Source organism: Sus scrofa, chromosome 6 (assembly GCF_054392235.1).
Source record: "Sus scrofa isolate SSC_HxYL_T2T_F1_AM1 chromosome 6, Sscrofa_HxYL_maternal_Yorkshire_Landrace_v2.0, whole genome shotgun sequence".
In the NCBI taxonomy this organism is placed as follows: domain Eukaryota; kingdom Metazoa; phylum Chordata; class Mammalia; order Artiodactyla; family Suidae; genus Sus; species Sus scrofa.
Genome location: NC_139388.1, coordinates 102232610 through 102255425, shown reverse-complemented (window position 1 = coordinate 102255425; position 22816 = coordinate 102232610). Strand labels below are relative to the sequence as shown.

Genomic DNA, 22816 nt, shown 5'->3' with positions numbered 1-22816 from the left:
GGAGACAGGGGCACCAGGAACGGCTGGGAACAGGCCTTGGGGTGCCATCAGCAGCCCCCTCCCCTCTCTCCTGACTTCCTGCCGCTCAGCACCCCTCTTTCCCCTCACACAGCTTTTACCAGATTTCAGCTCTCCAGTGTTGAAAATCTAATTTCAAGTCTAACATGCGTATCTCAAAGGGCACTAAATATAAACAATGAAAATAAGATTTTAACAATGCCTTGAGCATCCAAATTTTAGCTGGGGATGAAAACATTTGAAGAAATTCTAGGCTTTTAAAACCAGATTTTAAATCAAGAGAGTGGATGTTCTCCCCAAATTAACATAGCAGTAAAATCAGCTTAGCCAAGACATGGAAGCAACTTACGTGCCCATCAACAGAGGAACGTATGCAGAAGATGTGGCACATAAATACAATGGAATACTACTCAGCCATAAAAAAGAATGAAATAATGCCATTCGAAACAACATGGATGCAACTAGAGATTATCATTCTAAGTGAAGTCAGTCAGAAAGAGAAAGACAAATATGATATCACTTCTACGTGGAATCTAACAAATGATACAAATGAACTTATTTACAAAACAGAAAGAGACTCACAGACATTGAAAACAAACTTATGGTTACCAAAGAGGAAAGGTAGCAGGAAAGATAAACTAGGAGTTGGGGATTAACACATACACACTGCTACAAATAAAATAATCAACACAGGTCTGCCTACAATATAGCACAGACAATTATATTCAATCTTTTAATAAGCCATAATGGAAAAGATTCTGAAAAAGAATATATATAGAGAGAGACTATATATACACACACATATATAAATATATATACATACACATATGTATGTATAACTTTGCTCTACACCTCAACTCACACATTCTAAATCAACTATATTCCAATAAAAATCCAGGTTACATTCACACGCTTACCAGATGCCAGCCTCATATCTATCAGCTAATGTAAATCTGTAGTTAGTACTATTATTGTCCCCCCTTTCAGGTGATAAGCCGAGGGGTGGGGGACTCAGGACTCCAGAGCCAGTGCTCTCATCAACTCCTCCCCTAACTGCTCTGTCCTCCATGGGGTCCTGTCCTTGTCCCTCCTTCTTATCATTTGTCTCTTGCCCTGATCTGATTATAATATGGGATTCAAAAAAAACCTTTCTAGCTCCACAAAGTTTCATGTGTCTGATTATTAACTGGAGAAGCACCAAGTGCCCATAGCAGACATTATGTTCCATCAAACTCCTCCTCACACCACCGTTCGTCTGGAACCTTCCAGCTTCTCCTGCGGTAATTTTGTTAAACACTCCCTACGCCCAGCAGGAGCTCTGTCTGTACAAACACACAAAGAGACGTACCTGGTTCAGGATGGAGCAGGGCTGATTATTTTATTTCTTCTAATTTTTCTGTAGTAGTGGTTTAAAACCACAGGGCTTTGCCTGTTGCTTGAAACCAGACATCTGAGCTCTCCCAGCCCTGCCTCTAGTCGTCTGATTTTTCTTTTTTTTTTGTTAGACCAATTACTCTGGGGCCTTTATAACAGTAAGGGGTTTTCCACAGCTCTCATCCAATTTGTAATTTTATTTTTTCATAAATGTTATTGAAAATGCAAAAATCTCTATGTTGTAAATTGGTTACTCACTTTGTTATGTTTCTTCATTGAATACTTTTTCTGATCATTTTTGAAAAATCAACTTGTTGCTCAATTTCTAATACCAAAAAAGTAACCTGTTTTTTCCTAAAAGTTTCATAATTCAGTTGGAAAATTGGTGGTCAAATGAAGCACAGATTTTTTTTCTCCCAAATTAACAATTTTATACGAAGTATGTCCCAGACGTTAAGAGCTGCTTGAACTTGTACCTGCACTTCTGCTTTTTTCAAAATAATTAGCAGAAAAGGACTAATAATTCATGAAAGTGGTAGATTTTTGCCAGCATACTCCTATAAAAATGAAATCATTTTCATATATCATAGGGGCTGCCAGGCAGCTGAATATGGACCTGGCAAGAAATTGGTGATGAAACATTGAAATACCAGGGTTGGTTGTGGATTTTCTGGTAGAAGCTTCATTTACATAATTTTTGTAAATACCAGGTTGCTTGTGGGTTTTCTGGTAGAAGCTTCATTTACATTATTTTCAGTGCTTTAAAGGAAAAGATTTTCATATCCAATGAAAGAGTTAAGATTTTACCACACATTGAATGTTGAACATAATGTGAAATTTTTTTTTTCTTTTGTCTTTTTAGGGTCACACCTGCGGCATATGGAGGTTCCCAGGCTAGGGGTCTAATCAGAGCTGTAGCTGCCGGCCTACACCACAGCCACAGCAATGCCAGATTCAAGCCACATCTGCAACCTACACCACAGCTCATGGCAACTTCGGATCTTTAACTCACTGAGTGAGGCCGGGGATTGAACCCACAATCTCATGGTTCCTAGTCAGATTCATTTCCACTGAGCCACGACGGGAACTCCATAATGTGAAATTTTAAGAGAAAAAATCTTCTCAATTGACTAGTAGTGATATTTCACTTTGCAAGTATTAAGATGCTCTTGTGTTGAATTAGAGCAGAACTCTATTAAACCCCAGAAATGGCTGCACTTATGAATGATGTGTATCAAAGTAATGCAGTTTTTCTAGACAATGAGCAATTTCTGCATTTTGGGTGAAATCGTGAGATTTGCAAAATTTTCTGAGTCCTAATTCCAAGATGAGATTTATAATGATAAATCTGGATTTATCATAATGATATAATGGATTAAAAGAAACTGTAAAAGATAAGTAAAAATTATTTACCATCCTTCAAATAATACTTTTCATATTAAATGGTTTATTTATTTTTAAAACATCATTTTCACCTCTTCCTAATACTCTTGTCTTGTAATGTTCATTATTCTCTGCTCTGAACAGTAGTATCTAGATCACACTAATCACTTAGTAATATATAATGTAATTCTTTCCATGGCAATAAACATGAACCTGTAATCATTTTAATGCACAGAGAATATTACATAATTTAATAAAAATGCAAGTTCCTTACTCATACCACATAAACTACATCTAGATTTTTATTATATATAATAATGTTTGAACACCTTTTACATACGTCTTTGAACATTTATTCAGTTATTACTTTAAGATAAACTCCTAGAAGTAGAACAATTGTATTGTGATATATCATATCTATATTAAATTTTATTCAAATACATATGCTTGATGGAATTCAATCTTACGAATCCTTTTATCCTTTGTAAGACATTTTATTTGAACTTATATTTTCACAATTATAAATTAAATTAAACAAATGTTCTTACATTTGCATGCAATTTTAGTATTTTCTCTTGTGTATTGCATGTTTATGCCTATTGCCCATTTTCCTATTAGATGCTTGTCTTTTGTCTTATTGATTTGTTAAAACACTTTATATATTAAGGTTAATAATCTCAAATTGTGGCTTTTCTGCAGCATATACATTTTTTTCTTTTTTAGGGTGGCACCCACGTCATATGGAAGTTCCTGGGCTAGGGGTTGAATAGGAGCTGCAGCTTCCAGCCTGCTCCACAGCCACAGCAACCCCAGATTTGAGCCACATCTGCAACTCATGCAGCAGCTTGTGGCATGCCAGGTCCTTAACCCACTGAGCAAGGCCAGGGATCAAACCTGTATACTCAAAGACACCATGTTGGGTTCTTAACCCATGCAGCCACAATGGGAACCCTGCAGCAAATACATTTGACCTTTCGGTTAAAAGTTTCAATACATAATTATATATTTTCCTGACTAGAACTGATGAATGTTCACATTATTAATTGATTCCTATCATTTAAGCTTTTTGGGTTTTTTGTTTGTTTTTTGGTCATCCTGATAAGTGAGAACAAATACTAAGTTTAATTCTTGGAACTTCATGAATCCTTTAATATCCATATATCTTAACTCTAGGAGGTCTTAGGTGAGCATGAGCATAATGCTTAAATGACCATAATTCTGTGCTATTATCTAAGACGACCAGTCAGTCTGAAAACACTCATGACCACTTTTCACTCTTTGTAGAGACCAGGACAAGCCTACTCATAAATATTCCAGCCTGTTCACAAACATGCAACACCCTCTTCCATGAGTGGAAGATGTGACAACAACTTCAAGGATTTTCTTTTGAAAAATTATTTTTCAAAATGCCCTAAAATGATATGTGTATCCTAAATCATTAACTCCCTTATCAAAGAATGGATTTTTAAACATAATTAGTGGCTAAAAAATTTCTGGCTTATATTAGATCTGATTTCCAAGTCTGTGACACTTCGTCCAACTTCCCACTGAAATAGTTGTGGACGCACAGGAAGAGCATCACACACAGAGTGAATCTGTTTTCAGGGATCTCAGGGAAACTCTCACAGGTAGGTTAACTGGACTGAACTGTGAAACTCAACTTGTAGGTTCTATGCATATGTCTCCCACCGTAACCAAACCAGCCAGCCTTAAAGGAGATCAAAGTATGTTCTGTTCCTTTCCCTCGGTATTTCCCCCAGTTCAGAAACACAAGGTTCATACAAGACAGAAAGCGGGCACCTGCACCTTCTGTGCAGAGGGTGCCTTTCTCTTTTGCTCCCATCAGCATCATCAGCATTATCATCATATCATCATCTCTTCTTCTCCCACCCTCCCTGCCTCCAATACCTCTCCACACCTGGGCCACCTCTCAGGACACTCTGACAGTAAGAGTTTGTGTGTGTATTTACGTTTGCCTATGCATGCATGTGTATTTGTGTCTGCGTTGGGCACGCATGCACACGTGTGTGTATGTTTTCCAGAACGCCCCTAAAATTATCTTAGGGGAAGGGTGTAGAATGCATGTTTAGGTTAAATCCATAAATAACTTCATTAATTTAAACTAAGCCCTTCAAAAACAACTCAAGCTTAGTATAAGTATTCAGATTGGTGTTTGTGAGGTTGCCCCTTAAAAATACCCATGAGAACATGAATCATAGGTCTGGGACCCTGTCATTTCTGCAAAAGCCAAAAGAGTAGTGTCCCCAGATGGAGGCCACACACACACACACACACACACACACACACACACACACACACACACACACGGGAAGGCAGAAACAATGAAACACAGGTTGGCCAACAAGGTGTATTAACAAACAGCTGTCTTTTCTCCAAGGAAAATGCAGCTCTATTCTTTGAGAGGAGGAATAAAATGGAATTATCTCGGTCTCCTCACTTGCAGTACTTCTAGAACATAAGCAGATATCTCAGAGTCAGGTGCCCAGTGCATAGGACAAGGACGTCACTCTTAAGCTCCTTCGAGTATCTCTTAGGGCCTCACAGTTCCTTCACACTAACTACACATGCTCCATCACCAGAAGTGTGCACCAAAGGGTGAGGGTCACTTGCAGAAATTAAATCGACCCTGGGGTGCATTTTGATAGAATTTTATGAGAAAGAAAAACTCATGAAGCATATTTAGTTTAAACTTGCAATCACAGCTTAGTTTCTGTCTCCCCTGAATGTGGGTCAAAACAAACGTTCAGAAAGAAGCCTGCAACCCCTAGTTATTTCACGGGGGCCAGGTGGTTTGTTGTTCTTCATTTCTAATACAATTGATAAAACCATACCCTGATATAACATATTAAATGTATACAGAAAATATAATCTCCCCAGCTGCCACACATTAAAAAAAATTTTTGGCAGCACCTGTGGCGTACAGAAATTCCTGGGCCAGGAATCAAGCCTGCACCACAGCAGTGACCAGAGCTACAGCAATGACGTCAGATACTTAACCTGCTAAGCCACAAGGGAGCGCCAGAATTTTTGATTTCATGATCATCTTGCTCCTAGGAAGATGGCATGTATCTAAAGGATTCATTCTCTAACTACTGTCATTCTCTTGCTCTTAAATGCCAGGTATTATCTTTGGGTTAACACGCTGGAAAGAAAATGGATTTGTAATTTAATAACATCCATGAAAACAGATAAAGTATTCACTCGATTTATTCAGTAAAGGTTTATTAAGCCCTAATACACACTAGCTGTGGGAACAGAGCAATGGACATGGCTCTTACAGTTACTGGGGAGAAGCGACTAAGATAATCAGGAATTAAAAAAAAAAAAAAAGATCATCAGGAACCACACACATACACTTCATGCAGAGAAAACAAAGAGGAAAGTGGTTAGGGAGATGAAAGTTAAAATGAAGGATTTATAGGAGAGTGAAATTCTGACATGTTTTGAGCTTTGACCTTGAGCCACGCTCACGTGGGTGATGCGGTGCAGTCTGAGGGCTGACCTTCGCTTGGTCTACGTCAGCCGAGGCACCTAAGGGAATGTGAATTTCTGCACTTCAGAACCCAGCATGCACCTCCCAGCCTTGTTCCCTGGCTCGGTGTGCACCCGGGAAGAGACCTGTACTGAGAAAGGAACTGGAACTAGTGCCTCCCATGGCAGCCGAGGCAGGAGGCAGAAGGTTGCGGGTGTCTGCCTGGCACCTGGGCAGCGGGCATGCTGGGTGGCTGCAGCAGCTCAGGGCCTCTTCCCGACTGCACATCTAGAGCTGGGAATCAGCCATGAGAGGAAACAGGTAACTACTACAGAGCAGGTGGTTTTCCTTGGAGGTCTGGTTGTTACAAGCTTCCCAGAGCACCTGGGTGGGGGACGTGGCGGGTGAGCTTCTGCTGATGGTCAAGGCTGGGTTCCATCAGGCAGAAGATGGAAACTAAAATAGCAGGCTTTGAAATCCAGGCCCGATGCATCAGCTAGAGAGAAAAGCTGTGTTATGATGAACCCAAGTAGGTAGAAGCCTCAGCTAGGCATCCCTACGATGCAAAGCTATGCATTTTCTCTCTAATGCTCTGCTTTTAGGAAGAAAATAGACAGTTGAAAATGAAGCAGACTGAAAGCAAGATGTCATGAAAAAGATGGAGTACAGGCTGTTAACCACATTTTCAGCAAATACCCCATCCTCTCTCTGGAACCAGCCTGCAAAGATGAACGCCACCAAGTCTGAGATATCCCTGTTGCAGCAGGAAGACGAGGGCATCAGGCAAAGGTGCTCAGCGGGGACCCGGAAGCTGACCACTCAGGTCCCCAGAAATCAATGACTGGAAACCCTCTTGAACTAGCCCATTTCCCCCTCAGTAGTACTAGGCACAGCTGAGTCCCTGTGCAGACTGACAGCAAAGCCCTCAGCCACTTTGCTCCTTTGAAGAGGAAAGATAAACATGCTGCTATTGTGCTCACCAGGCAGTTGTGGGCACCAGAGCTTCAGGCCTGCATTTGTGCTGGTGACACACCCTGGAGGGAGGCAGCCGCATGCTTCCTGGGCATCTCTTCTGAGCATTCTTGTTCTTGCCTGAGACCTGGTCACGCTTCCCCTGTTGTCACCTGACTCACCTCCCATCCTCTCAGAAATCAGGACTGTCTTTTCTTTGCCATTTTGGACAAAGACTCTTTAGAAGCTCAAGTTCTTGGCCTCAAAGAGCATCCTAGGGAAACTCAGCTCTCCACACAGAACCTGACCTTGGTCAGACAGGGAGACGCCCAGGGGAGCTGTATGCTGCCCCTCCTGCAGCCACGGAGAGAGGCTGATGTAACAGGTCTGGGGCAGCCAAACCTTTTCTTCAGAATCATGCTTTTTACTGATAAATACTGTGAACATTACAGGCACATATAAGAATGTCTGACTAATCTCCTGGCACAGAGTAGAATCCCTGAGCTTGAAATCTGAAGCCGTTGAAAAGCCATCAATATGCTTTTAAAAGATGCAGCAAATACCAGACTTTCAAAAAGTCTCTATATAGTATTTTCAAACATGAGGTATTTAGAGGTACCTGACAGGAAGGGAAAAGCTCTCTTGGACACCCCCTCTTTCTCTGTGCCTGGAGTCCAGGCGGACACATTGCCGCAGACAGAAGCTTGTCTGGGTGCTGATAACTCCAGCAGGCTGCCTTTGCTTCACTGTATCCTTCTTCTGCTTTAGGTCAAATTGGAGATGTAAAACCTGCATCTTTAGGGGAATAAAATGTTTATGACCTTGGCAGGCAACCAACCCCAGGGAGAGCTTATACATGGATTAATGTATTTAGTCTGGGGGAATTCAGACTTCAGAAGCTCTTCCTTCATCACGATGTCCTACCCCCTAGCAGAACCAGAGGCCCTGAAGCCCCTGTAAAGGTGACCTCCTGCAGAAGCGGGGCTCCCACAGGGATGGTTAGGACAGGGGACAGGATCTCCCCAGGCCTCGGGCTTTGAACTAAGCATCAGTGTTTCCATTTGTCCAAAAGGGAGAGAAGGACTTGGAAGTAAAATGGCAAGTCCATAAAGCAGAGAAGGATGGGCGGTTCTGGTTCAGGGATACGGGGCGACACAGGACAGTTTTCAGAGCATGTGGCCACAGACAGCAGCCTCAAGGCAAGAGAAGCCGAGGTCCAGGCTGCCAGGAAGGGGCCCAGGACAGTTGCTGCGGTGACGCCTCTGGGGACGAGATAGCCATGCCCACTTGGTCCCCTGTATCCTGATGCCTCTGTTTCACACGTGCCAGTTTTATTTCTTTAATCCCATGTTCTTAAACCAAGCCTCATGCATGAGCACGATAAATAAACAATGAGAAGTGTAAATGAGCACAGGTGATGAACAGAGAACAGATGATTCAGCCAGTGGGTCCTGGTCCTAAAGCCATCACAGCCTGGTCCGTGGAGCCAGAATCACAATAGCCAAGAGATACCCTCATTCTTGGTGACCTACAGAGATTTGTGGCCACTTTCCTTGGAGCATCCCGCTGTCACAGCCAACGTGTGTCTTCCCAGGTTGTAACTCAAAGGGCAGGAACGCTTTCAAACAGGCTGTGAAGCTCTTGGGATGGAAGGTGCAGAATAACACATGTCTGGTCCCATCTCAGAGGTAAACACAGCTCTTTTCTATTTGTGCGAAACTGTTACCACTTCACCTTCGTCCCGGTTTAATGGTTTAATTCGAATGCATTAACAGAAAGAGGGGGAAAAGATTCTCGGTTTGTCTTAGGTGCTGACTCGGGAAGATTTACAAAAGTCTGCCAAGGCTCTGGCCGACTGCAGCCTCCCAGCTGCTCTGCAAGGTACGCACACTTCAGTCAGCATGTAAACACTTCCAGTGTCACCACGGCTGCAGTGTGCGGCAGAGCCGTGGAGAATACTCTTGCTCATGTGATGGAGCTGAAACAGGGAGCTCCACAGAAGAAACCAGAAGACAGTGTGATGGGGACTGAAAGGCTCACAGGGGATGCTGACACCTGGTCTCTGTGAGTGGGGACACCCCCTCCATGCTGTCTTTACTGAAGCGATGGTGCAGAATCGCCCCAGGCACAAAGAAATTCTGAATGCTTCTGACCGGATTCCTATACCTTTTCCTGTATCGTTGAGGACGGCTGGAGAGTTTGCACAAAAGAAGGAACAGCTCTAACTGCTTACAATGTAAACCATAATTTTGCATTTCAAAAGTTTCACATTTGCGGGCCATTTCCAGAAAGATACAAGTCAGAACAGGACCCCCCCAGTCTTGTCTCACCTCCCTCCGAGGGTCTGGGAAGAGGTGGCTCCTTGGCAGATTGAGGGAGTGAGTGCCAGGGCCCTATCTTGGTCTGGTCTGCACCCAGCCCTCTGAACAGAGGCTGCTGGTCCCACCCATGGATTTGTAAAGCTCTTCCATGGTGTTTAATGGCGGTGGACATATTTGGTAAATGTGGGGAGAGGTACAGTGTGCATGTTTGCCAAGAGAAGATCTGGCTTTTACAAGTTCTCGTCATTCCTTAGCTGGGGGTGGGGTGGGGTGGGGAGGTCCTGGTGGTGTTTGTTGAGCACTCACCCCCCGACTCAATCAAACAGGTGGAGTGACTCAACCAGTGGATGGGATCCATGGTCTGATTTACTGCTTCTTTTTGAAGTTCTCTCTACATGTGGATGACAAGAAAGTTATAACTCTAACATGGTTTTTCAGAAACAAACATCTAGGGAGCTATTAAAGATAAGATTTTTATTTAATTCTCTTATAAAGAGCAAACGTGACTGAGTTCAGAGGAACAGGTGTTGGGGGTCCCTACACAGAACCTCCTGTTATTTTGCCAAAAAGCTCCACAGTGCGACACCAGGGATGTTTCACTGGTTTTTTTTTTTCAGTCCTTTTAGTTTAAAGAATAGCTTATTTTAAATGGCAGAACGTCATATTCACTACCCTAGACTTGAATTAGAAGATCGGGAACTCCGAGATGTAACAATGCGAAATACGAGTTGCTTGCGATTTGTAGGATCTGATGTATAGATCTCACATGATTTATAGTTCGACTCCCTCTCTTTCCTCTTTTTCTGTCATTTAACTATTTAACATATATCTATCTAGAATTTTAATAGGACTCAACATACCATCAGCATAACATTTTTTTAGGCTAGGGGTCGAAACAGAGCTATAGCTGCTGGCCTACGTCACCGCCACAGCAATGAGGGATCCTAGCTGCGTCTGCAACCTACACCACAGCTCACAGCAACACCAGATCATTAACCCACTGAGAGGCCAAGGATCAAACCTGAGTCCTCATGGATACTAGTCAGATTCGTTTCCGCTGAGCCACGATGGGAACTTCAGCATAACACTTTTTAAAGAATCTTCATAACCGCACTCCATGAACTTACTGAGCACTTGGGAAACATGAACAGGGTGGCTCCCCCAGCCGAGCATCTTCTCAGCCCTGCATCCGGGCTCCGTGCTTGCCACACCTGCACTTCACAGGGCCAATGAGAAGCAACAAGGACAGCAACATGTTCTAAAAACGTACAGCAAGTTCTAAGAAGTGGAAGGAAGGAAGAGAATCTTTTAAGTTGGGGGGGGGGGGTCACCGGGAGTAACAATCAACTGCCTGAGTGAGGCTTTCAACCTGCCTTTACGTGGAAGGAGAGTCCACGTCCCAGGACTCCCCCCTCTTCTGTCCCTTTGGAGGACAGGCTTGGAAGCAAGTGTGTCCTAATGGGAAATGACTCATTTAAAATAGTACCTTAGAAACTACCACACGTTAGCCTAAGTCGGTATCTTTGCAGACACCTGGGAAGTCTCAATATGGCACCGACCTCCAGTGACTTCCAGAGCATGAGAAGCAAGGTCCTACAGGGGTGATCTGGTGCCATGAGCTGGCATTGGCCCACCAGCACGTTTCTGGAATGATGCTTGCTTTCCTACAGCATGAGGGCCTGGCCTTACTTTCTGTTGGAATCGATTTAGGATCAGACTTCCAAAATTGCAATGTCTCAATGTCCTTTTTTTTTTTTTTAATTTAAGTAATGCAAACTTTACAGTTCATAAACCTTCTCTGGATTTATAAAGGTGGAGCTTGCTATGGAAAGTCTCTTGGAGATTGTTCTCGAGACTGATTTTTAACGAACTTCTCAAAAAAGACAGAAAGGAAGAGAAAGTCTTAGGGTCATCGAAGGGAGGCTTCCTAAGCAAGCAGGCTGAAGTAGACCCTTGGGGCAGCACCACCAATGTCAAAATCCTGTCCGTCTTTGTCCCTGCCTTCCTGATGATGTGCTGGTTGGCTAACTTTCCTGGCCTGGGAAGTTCAACATGTGGCATCTAAACTGCAAGAGTTTTGCCCAGACGAAAATACCCGAGGCTAGAATTTCAGTCCCTGAATGAAGGATACGGTCCAATATCATCACTACAGGCCAGGCGGTCAAACCCTAACCGCTGGAATGTACCTTTGCTAGAGATAAGAAAAACAAACATTGTGAGCTGGGTCACACGGGGCTCTGCTCTGGGAAGTGAGTGGACAAGGCCAAGAGCACTCTCGTCCATAGCCCAGCTGCTCTGGCAGCATCTGGACCCAGCAAGGCCTCTTCTCCAGCTCTACGACCACCTTGCAAGTTCTCCTTGTCCATTTCTTCCTTTTTTTTTTTTGTCTTTTTTCTGTTTCTTGGGCCGCTCCCGCGGCATATGAAGGTTCCCAGGCTAGGGGTCAAATCGGAGCTGTAGCCTCCGGCCTATGCCAGAGCCACAGCAACGTGGGATCCGAGCCGCGTCTGCAACCTACACCACAGCTCACGGCAATGCCAGATCGTTAACCCACTGAGCAAGGGCAGGGACCGAACCTGCAACCTCATGGTTCCTAGTCGGATTCGTTAACCACTGCGCCACGACGGGAACTCCCATTTCTTCCTTTTTTTTTTAATTAAATTATTTATTTATGTTTAGTCCCCCAATACATTATTTTTTTTTCTATTGTGACTGCATGGTGACCCAGTTACACATACATGTATACATTCTTTTCCTCAGAATGTCCATTTCAGTTTTCTCTGATTTCCTCATAATAACAACCCCTCAAACAGACTATCCAGCTGACTGTCAGCAAGACAAATGGATATTTAGTTTACGGAAAGTAAACGATTTGCAAGAAAATTATCCGTCATGGCCAGAGATGGCACAAAATGAAACACATCTCCAAGTAGCTGAATGGAGCTAGCGAGGCCAGGAGCTGGCAGGTGGATGACCTGGACGAAGGGCCCCTGCTGTTTGCTTAGGACCCGTCGTTCTTACCTAATGAACACGGGAGGGTGTAATGAATTTTTGTCTGGTTTGGAGTCTGGCTTCTCAGCTGAGGCATCGTAGGTCTTTTGGAGAATGCGCTTCCCACCCGTGTGTGCACCTGCCAGCGTCTTCCTATACTGAGCCTGTGATGCTCACGGTGAGTTTTGTGTAGGGGGAAAAGGGTCAAAGCTTCCCCACCATGAGACTGGGGAGTGACAGATTATCGAGAACTCTGGCAGATTTGTCTAAATTGGTGTTTGTTATCTCCTCTGACACAAAGGTAGCTCCTCATCAGGCCCTCACTATGCTCCAGGTGAGGGATGAAAGCAATCTGTAAACAGCCCTGAACTAAACTCAAAACTGGATTTGCACAAAACTGAATGTTTTCTTCATTCCTCTCATCTGCTGGTGGTCCATCTCCCAAATTTCAGACGCTTCCTTCCAAGTACCAACACTCCCCAACCCCAGGGCTGCTTCCAGTCTCTGCTGAGCAATTTACAGTGTTCTAGATCTGCCCCCTGCCCTCCTCCCTGACTCTCCTGAGTTATGTCATATATGCCTGAAGGCTCTTCCAGGGCTCTGGATATCTAGAAAAATGGTAAATTAAAAAGCTGCCCTAATTCAACTAACTGGGACACCAATCATGGATGAGAGAATGGAGCAGAGATGAGACTTTCAATAAGAAATTACGTAGGTAAACTCAAATGAGCTTCAAATGTACAAGGTAGGTTTTGCCTTGCCTTTAATATGCAAATGACATAGCCATCTGAACTGGCACATAAAGATCTCATTTTATATTTTTATATTCATTTTATATTCAATTCCACCTTATAAGTGACCAAAACGGAAGCAGGACCTCTGTGGAGTAACAGAAAGCCCAAAATGGGGATCAGAAGACCTGCAGTCAAATCTTAATTCAACTCATAGACTCTGTGGTCTTGGCTCTTGGCCTCAGCTTTCTCATCTGTAAGAGAGGTTAGTGATACTTGTTTCATGGGGCCCTTGGCATTAAGCTGAAGTAATAGTATGAGAGAGCATTGCAAGGAGCTCAGTGCTACAGAGAGGTAAAATATTGGATAAAAGCTAACATATTAGGCATCTAATAGGTATTAATAGCAGCAAGGTCTGACCACAGGCAAATATCTATTTTAAGCTCTGACTTGTGCCAAAAATCCAGGGCCAGACAGAGGAAGGAAAGGCCCATAAATCAGTCTCCTTAAGAAGCCTCCTTAGGAAGTCAGCAAAGATTTAAACATTTTTAGCTTTCAGTTTAATTAGCACTGAGCAACTCCAGAAAAATACTAAAAATCAATTATTTAGGCTTCACATGTCATGAATAAAATATACTGTTCTAATAGACAACGATAAACTTACCAAAAGATTCCTCATGACCAGAAAAAACGAGACTACTCAATGCATTTTATAAATGAATTTATAAATGCGTTCATTTTATAAATGAAGATACCCTAAATGATTCTACCAACCAAAAAAAAAAAAATATTGAGGAAGCAAAAAAAAAAAAAAATTGAGGTCAACATTATAGAAGACATTTAAAAGCATAACGAACCCAAAAGAAAGTTAGGAATCCTTGGAAGCCAAAAGATAAGTGAAAAGTAGGCTTGCAAGGTAGAGGGGTCTGCCCGGGTAGCCGCCCAGGGCACGGTGAAATGATGGTCCACCCAGGTTCGACCCATCATAGGGAGACATCCAAAGGAGACAATGAAGAAAGCTGGACCCTAACTGGTGTCACCTTCAGTGTGAATTTTACCTGGAAATAACCCCAGCACAGGAGGAAGTGGCAACATAGCTTGCCTGTATCTATCGAGTAGAGGAGGGGAAATATTTTCCCTGAGAATTCACACCTGAAAACTGGTCTACACACAGGTATGCTGCCAGGATTCACATCATTTACATGGTCTGAACAACATCCATCTGAGGACTTAAAGTGATCCCAGGTAGGCAGGGCTCCCTAGGTGCCTGGTGGAAACCAATTGTCTTGGAAGGGGATCCACATTCATCCTAAGCCTCTAAATATTCCTCTAAGAAAAACTTCTCAGGAAAAAGAGATGAAAACAAAATTAATGGAAGACTCAAGAATCCAAAGCATCATGACCAAAGACCAAAAACAACTAAGCGTTGTGATGTTGGAATTACAAGACACAGGATATAAAACCAGTTGGTATAACACAGTTAAATGAACAAAAATGAAGATTAAAATTATAAGTAGAGGAGTTCCCATCGTGGCTCAGCAGTTAATGAACCCAACCAGCATCCATGAGGACACAGGTTTGATCCCTGGCCTTGCTCAGTGAGTCAAAGATCTGGCGTTGCCATGATCTGTGGTGTAGGTCACAAGATGCAGCTCGGATCCTGCGTTGCTGTGGCTCTGGTGTAGGCCGGTGGCTACAGCTCTGATTTGACCCTTGCCTGGGAACCTCCTTATGCCGTGGGTGCGGCCCTAGAAAGACCAAAAAAAAAAAAAAAAAAGTAAGTAGAGAAGAAAACGCTAAAGTTGACAATTTTCAAAAGAACTAAAAAACTAGAAAAGAAATGAAAATATAAATATTGAAAACAAATACTCAGTAGAGGAGGTTATCATCAGTTTGGGCCCAAGGAGATCAGACAATACAAATTTTTAAAAATTTCCAACACAATGTCATAAATCAACTCTACTTCAATAAAAATTAAAAAAAAATTTTTTTCCAAAATAGAACATGAAGGACAGAGGCCCGTTTTATCAGAGGTCCCAAAGGAAAGATTTAAAAGAATAAGAAAGAAACAAAACCAAAGAGATAATGGGTACAACTTTCCAGATTTGATGAAAGATAGCAATTCCTGAATTATATTATGACAATCTGATGAAACACAAACCAGAAGAAATAAAAAGAAATTTATGCCGATAACCATCTTAAAATACAGATTACCAAGGACAAAGACTGTATTTTTTTGTTTGTTTTTGTCTTTTTGCCTTTTCTTGAGCCGAGGTTCCCAGGCTAGGGGTTGAATCGGAGCTGTAGCCACCGGCCCACGCCAGAACCACAGCAACACGAGATCCAAGCCGCGTCTGCGACCCACGCCACAGCTCACGGCAACGCCGGATCCTTAACCCACTGAGCAAGGCCAGGGACCGAGCCCGCAACCTCCTGGTTCCTAGTCGGATTCGTTAGCCACTGCACCACGAAGGGAACTCCCAAGACTGTATCTTAAAACCAGCCTGAAAGCAAAGCAGATTTCCTAGGAAGGAGGAGCGATGAGCTGAAGGCAGCATTAGAGGTGGCAGTGGGCAGAGTATCTTAAACTGTTGAGAGAGGTTCTGCTTCCAGCTACAATGGAATTACAGGCCCCAGACTGACTCTTCCGCCCAAACAACCCAAACCCCAACAAATAAGAAAATACCCCCAGAAGTGTGCGAAGCAAGGTTTCAAGACAATCTCAGGCTGTGTACTAGCCCAGAGATGACCATCTGCTGGTTGGCAGAAACAGTGGTAAGATCTCCTTGGAGATAAAATTTCCCAGGGAGCAATAAACTAAGTCTTAAAGGTTTTCACTGGCTGATGACTGAGAAATAGGAAACATTTTTTTCTCATTTCCTACCACTCTGCTGCCACCCCAATCAATATGAATGCAGGAGGCCATGTACATTTGCCCTTCACACAGGCAGTCCTACAAGAACGAGAAAAACCAAGCCATCAATGCCAACCTGAATACGCTCACATGATGCTTAAAGGAAGAAGGCTGGACAAGGACCTTCACAAGGTGTCCCTTCACAAACACTCTTCCTAGAGATCATCCAGGGGCTGCAATTCTCCAGAACCCAATTCCCAGCCCTTCATCCACAAGCCGGGGTGGCTCCAGAAAGAACAGTGAGCCTTGCAGCTCAGCCCAGAGCAGCCCCGGGAAGAGCTCAGAAGAGCTGCGTGTGGGCTGTGACACCAACCTCAGTACAGGGAGAGGAGCACTTTCGTCTGCTACCTGACAAGGCCAGCTCTCACTGATGTGGGAGGCAGGTAGGAAGGGCTCTTCTTCTCAGGACCCATACAGGCATCGGCACAGATGGCCAAGCAGGAAGGGAAACCCATTCAAAGGACAGAGAGGCTGATGTGGTCAAAAGAGCTGCCTTCTGTCGCTCTACTTACATCCTCAAAATGAAAGTCCTCTGGACCCAAGGCTTTCCAATTGTGTCCTTGAAAGACAGAGGTGAATTTTCAAAGATGTCCTGCAAAACCTATCGGATGAATCACGTTAAAGCCGTTGTACTGGTTTTTAATATATCTTATGAATACAACACATCTTAATTGAGGAGTCAGGAACTAAACTAGATGTATATTGTTTAGAGTTTCTGGAAATGTTGGCTTCACCCTATCTATTTAGATGAGGGTTAGTATTGAAAATAAATGATGAGTTAAGACTCTAACTGCAGCCAGAGCATTAGCACGGATGAACCCAGTGTCTTTTTTCTGTTGCAAATTAGTATGCTTCATATATCGAGACTGGAGAAACGTTAACAGTATACCTATGTTTTTGTCACTTAAAAATGTGTCTACTGTATGGCAGACACATTCTGGAAGCTGAAGGTAAGAGAGAAGGGGGCTCTGAAGTTCACAACCTAACAGGAGAAGCAGGCACAGAAATATAAACATGGGTTTGGACTCAGAAGGGCAAAGAGGACGAGCGAAATACACACTGTGAAGACTAACTCATAACATTTTGCCATTTCAGCAAATCTCGGGTTACCAACTGAATACTGTCTTATCTGAATAGGTCTTCAACTATTTTTTTCAACTTACAGGACGTGTAAGTTACTGGAAATGTGTCTTTATCTATTACCAATACTCTGATAACACCCACATCTGTGTCACCAAGATTTCGTTTCTAAACCATGGATGCACTTACACAGTCACCATCGGACGTTTCCACTTAGAGCCCCACAGATGCGTCAATCTCGCTTTCAAACACCAAACTGACACACATCTTTCCTTGTTCCCCTCCCTGCCCCACAATCTGAGCTCCCTCCCGTGGTCCTTACACTATTGGTACCTCTATCCACCCAGTCAGCCTCCTTCTCTTTCCTCTATGCTCAATTAGACAATAAATCACCTTTCCTGAAGCAGCTCTTCTAAAATTCCTCTGCAACCTTCTCAGTTCTGGTTCTCATCACTTTTGGTCCAACAGTCTTCTGCCTCCATTGCTGCTGCAGGAGTTCATCAACCCTCCTGGGATGACTTGCCTTTCTAATTCTCTCTAGGAACCCTGTTCTTCTCTTCCTGCTGGGAAAGGTTTACATGCCCACCTCTCACCTTCCATGTGGACTCCCTCTGCACCCGCCAGGGTGAGAGGCTATGGCTTACTTCTCTGTGATTCCCTGGGGCTGGCACAATATTTGTTGAACAAATGAGTGAAGAACAAATAAGCTATAAACTGTTCCGAGACCACCCTCTGATTTGCTCCTCACAATAGCTCTTGAGACAAGTGACCATGACCTTGCAGTTTAACCAGAATCTACTGTTCTGATCTGGTGCCTTCACACTTCATAAATCCCCCAAAGCAAATAAGGAGGGAAAACTTTAATTTATTTCAGCGATGGTCAGTGACTTTTTAGGCAATGTTTCTTATTAAGGTATAATTTACATAAATTAAAACTCACTGGTTTTCGTGCATCATTTTTCAAGTCCTGACAAATGCAGACAGTTGCATTTGTAACCACCACATCTGTCAAGACACAGAGCAGCTCTATCGGCCCCCAAAGTTGCTGTGGCCTTTGTTGTCAACCACTGCCCAGATCCCTAGCCACTGGTGACCACTGGTCTATTTTCTATCCTTAGAGTCTGACCTTTTCCAGAATGTCATCTGCAGAATCATATAGAATGGAGCATCTGAGCCTGGCTTCTTCCTCTGAGTGTAATGCAAATCAGTACTTTTCATGCCTGACTAACACTCCATCCAGGGGCCACCATTTGTTCATCCACTCACCAGCTGAAAGACATCTGGGCTTCTTCGAGTCTGGGACAATTACAAATAAAGGTACGGGAGTTCCCATTGTGGCACAGCGGAAACGAATCGGACTAGGAACCATGAGGTCGTGGATTCAATCCTGGCCTTGCTCGGTTGGTTAAGGATCCAGCGTTGCCGTGAGCTGTGGTGTAGGTTATAGATGTGGCTTGGATCCTATGTTGCTGTGGCCGTGGCGTAGGCCAGCAGCTCTGATAGCCTGGGAACCTCCATATGCCGCAAGGTTCCCTAGCCTGGGAACCTCCATATGCCGCGAGTGCAGCCCTAAAAAGACAAAAGACAAAAATAAAATAAAAATAAAGGTACTATGAACATTAGCTTAGAGATTTTTGTGTGAACATAAATTTTCATTTCACTTGCATAACTATCCAATAGAAAGAATACGGGGATGAATAGGAAGTATGGCTAGCTATAAAATATACTGGCAACCTGGTTTTCTAAGTGTCAGCATGACTTTGCATTCCCTCCAGCAATACGACCGAATTCCAGTGGTTCCACATCTTTATCAGAACTTTAGGGCCCTTCCTTCCTTCCTTTCTTTTTGCCATTCTAAGATCTGTAGAGTAATATCATCATGTTTTTAATTTTCATTTTCTTAACATATCATTTTCCTAATAATGCTAGGTAAATTTTCATGTGTCTATTTGCCATCTGTATATCTTCTTTGGTGTAGTGCCTGCTCCAAATTTTTGCCCATTTAAAAAAACTGAGATGTACGTCTTCTTTGTATTGAGTTTTTCAAGGCCTTCAGACATTCAGGATACAAGTCCTTTATCAGATATGTGATTTGCAAATATTGTCTTCCAACTTGTGGCTTCACTTTTTATCGTCTTGGAGGATTTTGAGAAGAACGTCTTAATTTTAACGAAGTCCAATTTACCAATTTTCATTCTTATGAATCATGCTTTTGGTGTCATATTTAAGAAAGCTTATCCTTTGTCCAAACCAAGGTTTCAAAGATCCTATTTGTTTAAAAAAGAGTTTTATGATTTTAACTTTTATAGTTCAGTCTATGACTCTTTTTTTTTTAATGGAAAGTTTCCAGGGCAGGGATCAAATCTGAGTGACAGCTGCAAGCTACACTACAGCTGCAGCAACGCCAGGTCATTTTAACCCACTGTGCTGGGCCAGGGATTGAACCCTCACCTCCACAGTGACCTGAGCCACTCCAGTTGGAGTCTTAACCCACTGCACCATGGTGGGAATTCCTCTATGACTCATTTTGAGTTAATTTTTATATATGGTACAAGGCAAAGATTGAAGTCCTATTTTTTAATACAAATTTTAAAATGGAACGAATTTTTAAATGGATTAAAATATGAATTTAAAACATGGAAACCAATTGTTTCAGCACCATTTGTGCCTCCTCCACAAAACTGCTTTTGTACTTCTTTTGCAAGTGAACTGACCATGTATCTGTGGATCTATTTCTGGAATCTCTTTTTCTCTCCCACTAATGTATATGTCTGTCTTTTCACCAGTAGCCAACTGCCCGATTACAGGGTCTTACAGTGTTCCGAGCACCTCCTATGCACCTGCTGCATAGAGGACTTCCCCCAGCCCTACAGAGAATGAGATGGCTGAATACACACCCCAACATTAGACAGATCTGATCAGCGAGAACATCACTCGCCCTGTGGCCATGTGGAGCTGCCCTTGGAACAGAGTGAGCAGGGCTGTGGGAGGCAGGCTCTGTAATATCAAGAAGGTGGGGGGCCCTGCTTATTACGGGAGGATGCGATGTGCTTGTTTGAATAATTCTTTGATCTACTGCATATTTCAGCTCCATAAACAACTCTATACAGCATATACATTGGGGGCCATGGAGCCCTGAAACAGGTGTCTGGCAGGAGGAGATGAGCTGCATTCTTCCCCATGTCCATTTCTGTTTCTCCACGGCCTCCCTGCCTGGCATGTCAAGCATGGCTGACCTCAATAGTTCATCTCTACCTTCCTGGGTTATTTTCTTTGTAGTGATTATTACCACTGGAATAATATAAAAGCTTACTTACTGATGCATCTCCCACATTATAAATTAGCTCCTCGAGGGTTAGGATTTACGTTGTTTTTAAGCTACTATATCCCCAGCACCTGGAACAGTGTCTAACACACAGGGGCGACTAATAAGTGTTTGTTGGATGGATGAACAGACTTGGGCTCTGTTTCCAGGACTCTCTCACATCCTTGGGGGCTTCCTCTCTGTTGCTCTGAAGTGTCCATCAGGAGTTCATGGAATTTGTCTATGAGGCCTTGAAAGGCTTGGCTGCCTGCAGTAAGTTTTCAACTGAGGAATCTTAACACGATCCAGTCCCTGGATTCCCAACATCCTTATAATAATACCCCTTAGAAACAAAAAGCCTCTTTTTCCCAGAAGCACATTAGCATCCTTCAGGCAGCTTATCATTTAAAGTAAGTGTTAAGGCCATAAAAATGTAGACAGTCTAGGAAATAAATATGGTGACTCTGACTTTAAAACATAAATAAAAATACCAACTCTATGAGACGTGTATATTATTGAGTATAAAGTTTACTGGTATAGTTACTAAAACATAGTAAATTTAAAAATTACATCATTATGGGGAATGTTTACTGCTTTTGACTCAAAGCCAAGAAAAATCATATTTCCAAGAGTGAGATAAATGCCAATTACTGCTGACAATAATATCCAGCTGTAACTGAAGCACAGAGGGAAAACACTGAATATATGTTGTTGACAAAAACATATGTTAATTATTCAGTCTTGTGACAGACATGCCTCTTGTTGCAGTTCACTGGTCAGTTGATTCGAAATTTAAAGTATACACTGGTGACTTATCTGTTTTAAATGGAACATATGTTTCACTTTGCCTTCAAAGTCTTCATAATGAAACTGTGTGTACATGTCCATCAGAACTAATGGAGAGAGTAAATGACTTTGTGGAGATGTCACCAGAGATCACGCATCCCGTCTGCATTTTAAGCTTACAGTTAAAGGCAGACTCTAATAATAGTTTAAATTTGGGACTGCTGAATTGCTTGAGAGAGGGAAAGGTCCCATGCTCAAGTTCATTACCAACATGGCAGATGATCACATGAAGCAGGCCCATGGCAGGTATAGCTGAGGTGCTGTGTCTGTGACACAGCCATCCAGATACAAAGAACTTTGTCTTCAAACTGATTATGGAGACTCTGCTTCTCATGATGCCAACCCCTCGATACCACATGCGCAGACCAACACCTCCAATGAGACTTCCAACCAGCACATCTGCTCCATCCCCACCTTTTTATATCAGGAAATCACAAGTCCACTGAGAACTAGTGACTCCCCCAGGGCAGAGGGTCAGATTTTCAGACTTGGATAAGAGCATCTGGCTCTAATACAACAAACATCTGCCTTTCTTTTAAGTAAAATTTTCAATACAATACACCTTCAATAAACTCAAATAAGTGAAATAAACTTTAATCTCGTCACAAAGTATTTCATATTAATGTCTTCACTGTATCCTAGGTCCTTAGAAATAATAAAGAAATAAAGACATGACCCTCATTTCACACGCACTGATTGTTCCCTGAAAAACTGCTAAAGTGGCCATGTCTCTAGTTTTGGAGAATCCCAAATTGATTTTATATACAGCCACTTTTTCATATTTGTAAAAAGTCTCAAAATTATCAAGTTGAAGTAAATCAAACTTACTATCCATCTTGAAATAGTTGAGATCCTAAGGCTCTGAGCTTGATCCTAAAGAAATGCAGTTGCTATTTTCATCTCTTCATTCAAATTAGAAAATTTTTTAAATGTCAAAACAATACAGTATGTTCTTTAAGTGGAACATGGGCTTTATTTAACCGAGTGCTGGAGAACTCAATTGAACCTACTCTTCACTTCAGAGTAAATGAAGGGGGCTGAATGTGTCCACACATGTCAGTTCAGGCTGTTAGCATCTGCATTTTGAAGTCTCCCCAAATCTACATTGTCTACTTGCATTTTGGTTTTTTAGACTTATTAAAAATCTTCTGGAGTTCCCGTTGTGGCGCAGTGGTTAACGAATCTGACTGGGAACCATGAGGTTGCAGGTTCAGTCCCTGCCCTTGCTCAGTGGGTTAACGATCCGGCGTTGCTGTGAGCTATGGTGTAGGTTGCAGACGAGGCTCGGATCCCGTGTTGCTGTGGCTCTGGCATAGGCCGGCGGCTACAGCTCCGATTCGATCCCTAGCCTGGGAACCTCCATATGCCTCGTGAGCAGCCCTAGAAATGGCAAAAAGACCAAAAAAAAAA

General features: G+C 42.8%; 1 protein-coding gene and 1 long non-coding RNA gene across 22 annotated transcripts in view; both read right to left on the bottom strand.

Annotated features, from left to right (window-relative positions):
* Positions 1–22816, bottom strand: part of PIEZO2 (piezo type mechanosensitive ion channel component 2) — a 303672-nt gene that overhangs the window by 165455 nt on the left and 115401 nt on the right. The window contains exon 1 of one of the 21 annotated variants that reach the window (XM_084964044.1): positions 7249–7660. The exons of 18 other annotated variants lie outside the window; for them this stretch is intronic. In XM_084964044.1, coding sequence (XP_084820170.1) covers positions 7249–7408 — 160 coding nt within the window. In that variant the 5' untranslated portion in view covers positions 7409–7660. Of the gene's footprint in view, positions 1–7248; positions 7661–22816 lie in introns of those variants that run through there. 2 more of the 21 variants (XM_084964046.1, XM_084964045.1) reach the window with 2 other exon arrangements.
* Positions 1410–6755, bottom strand: LOC146402713 (uncharacterized). The gene is made up of 2 exons (XR_014807609.1): positions 2524–6755; positions 1410–2479 (listed from the first exon to the last, which is right to left on the bottom strand). It is a non-coding gene; the product is annotated as an uncharacterized LOC146402713 (long non-coding RNA).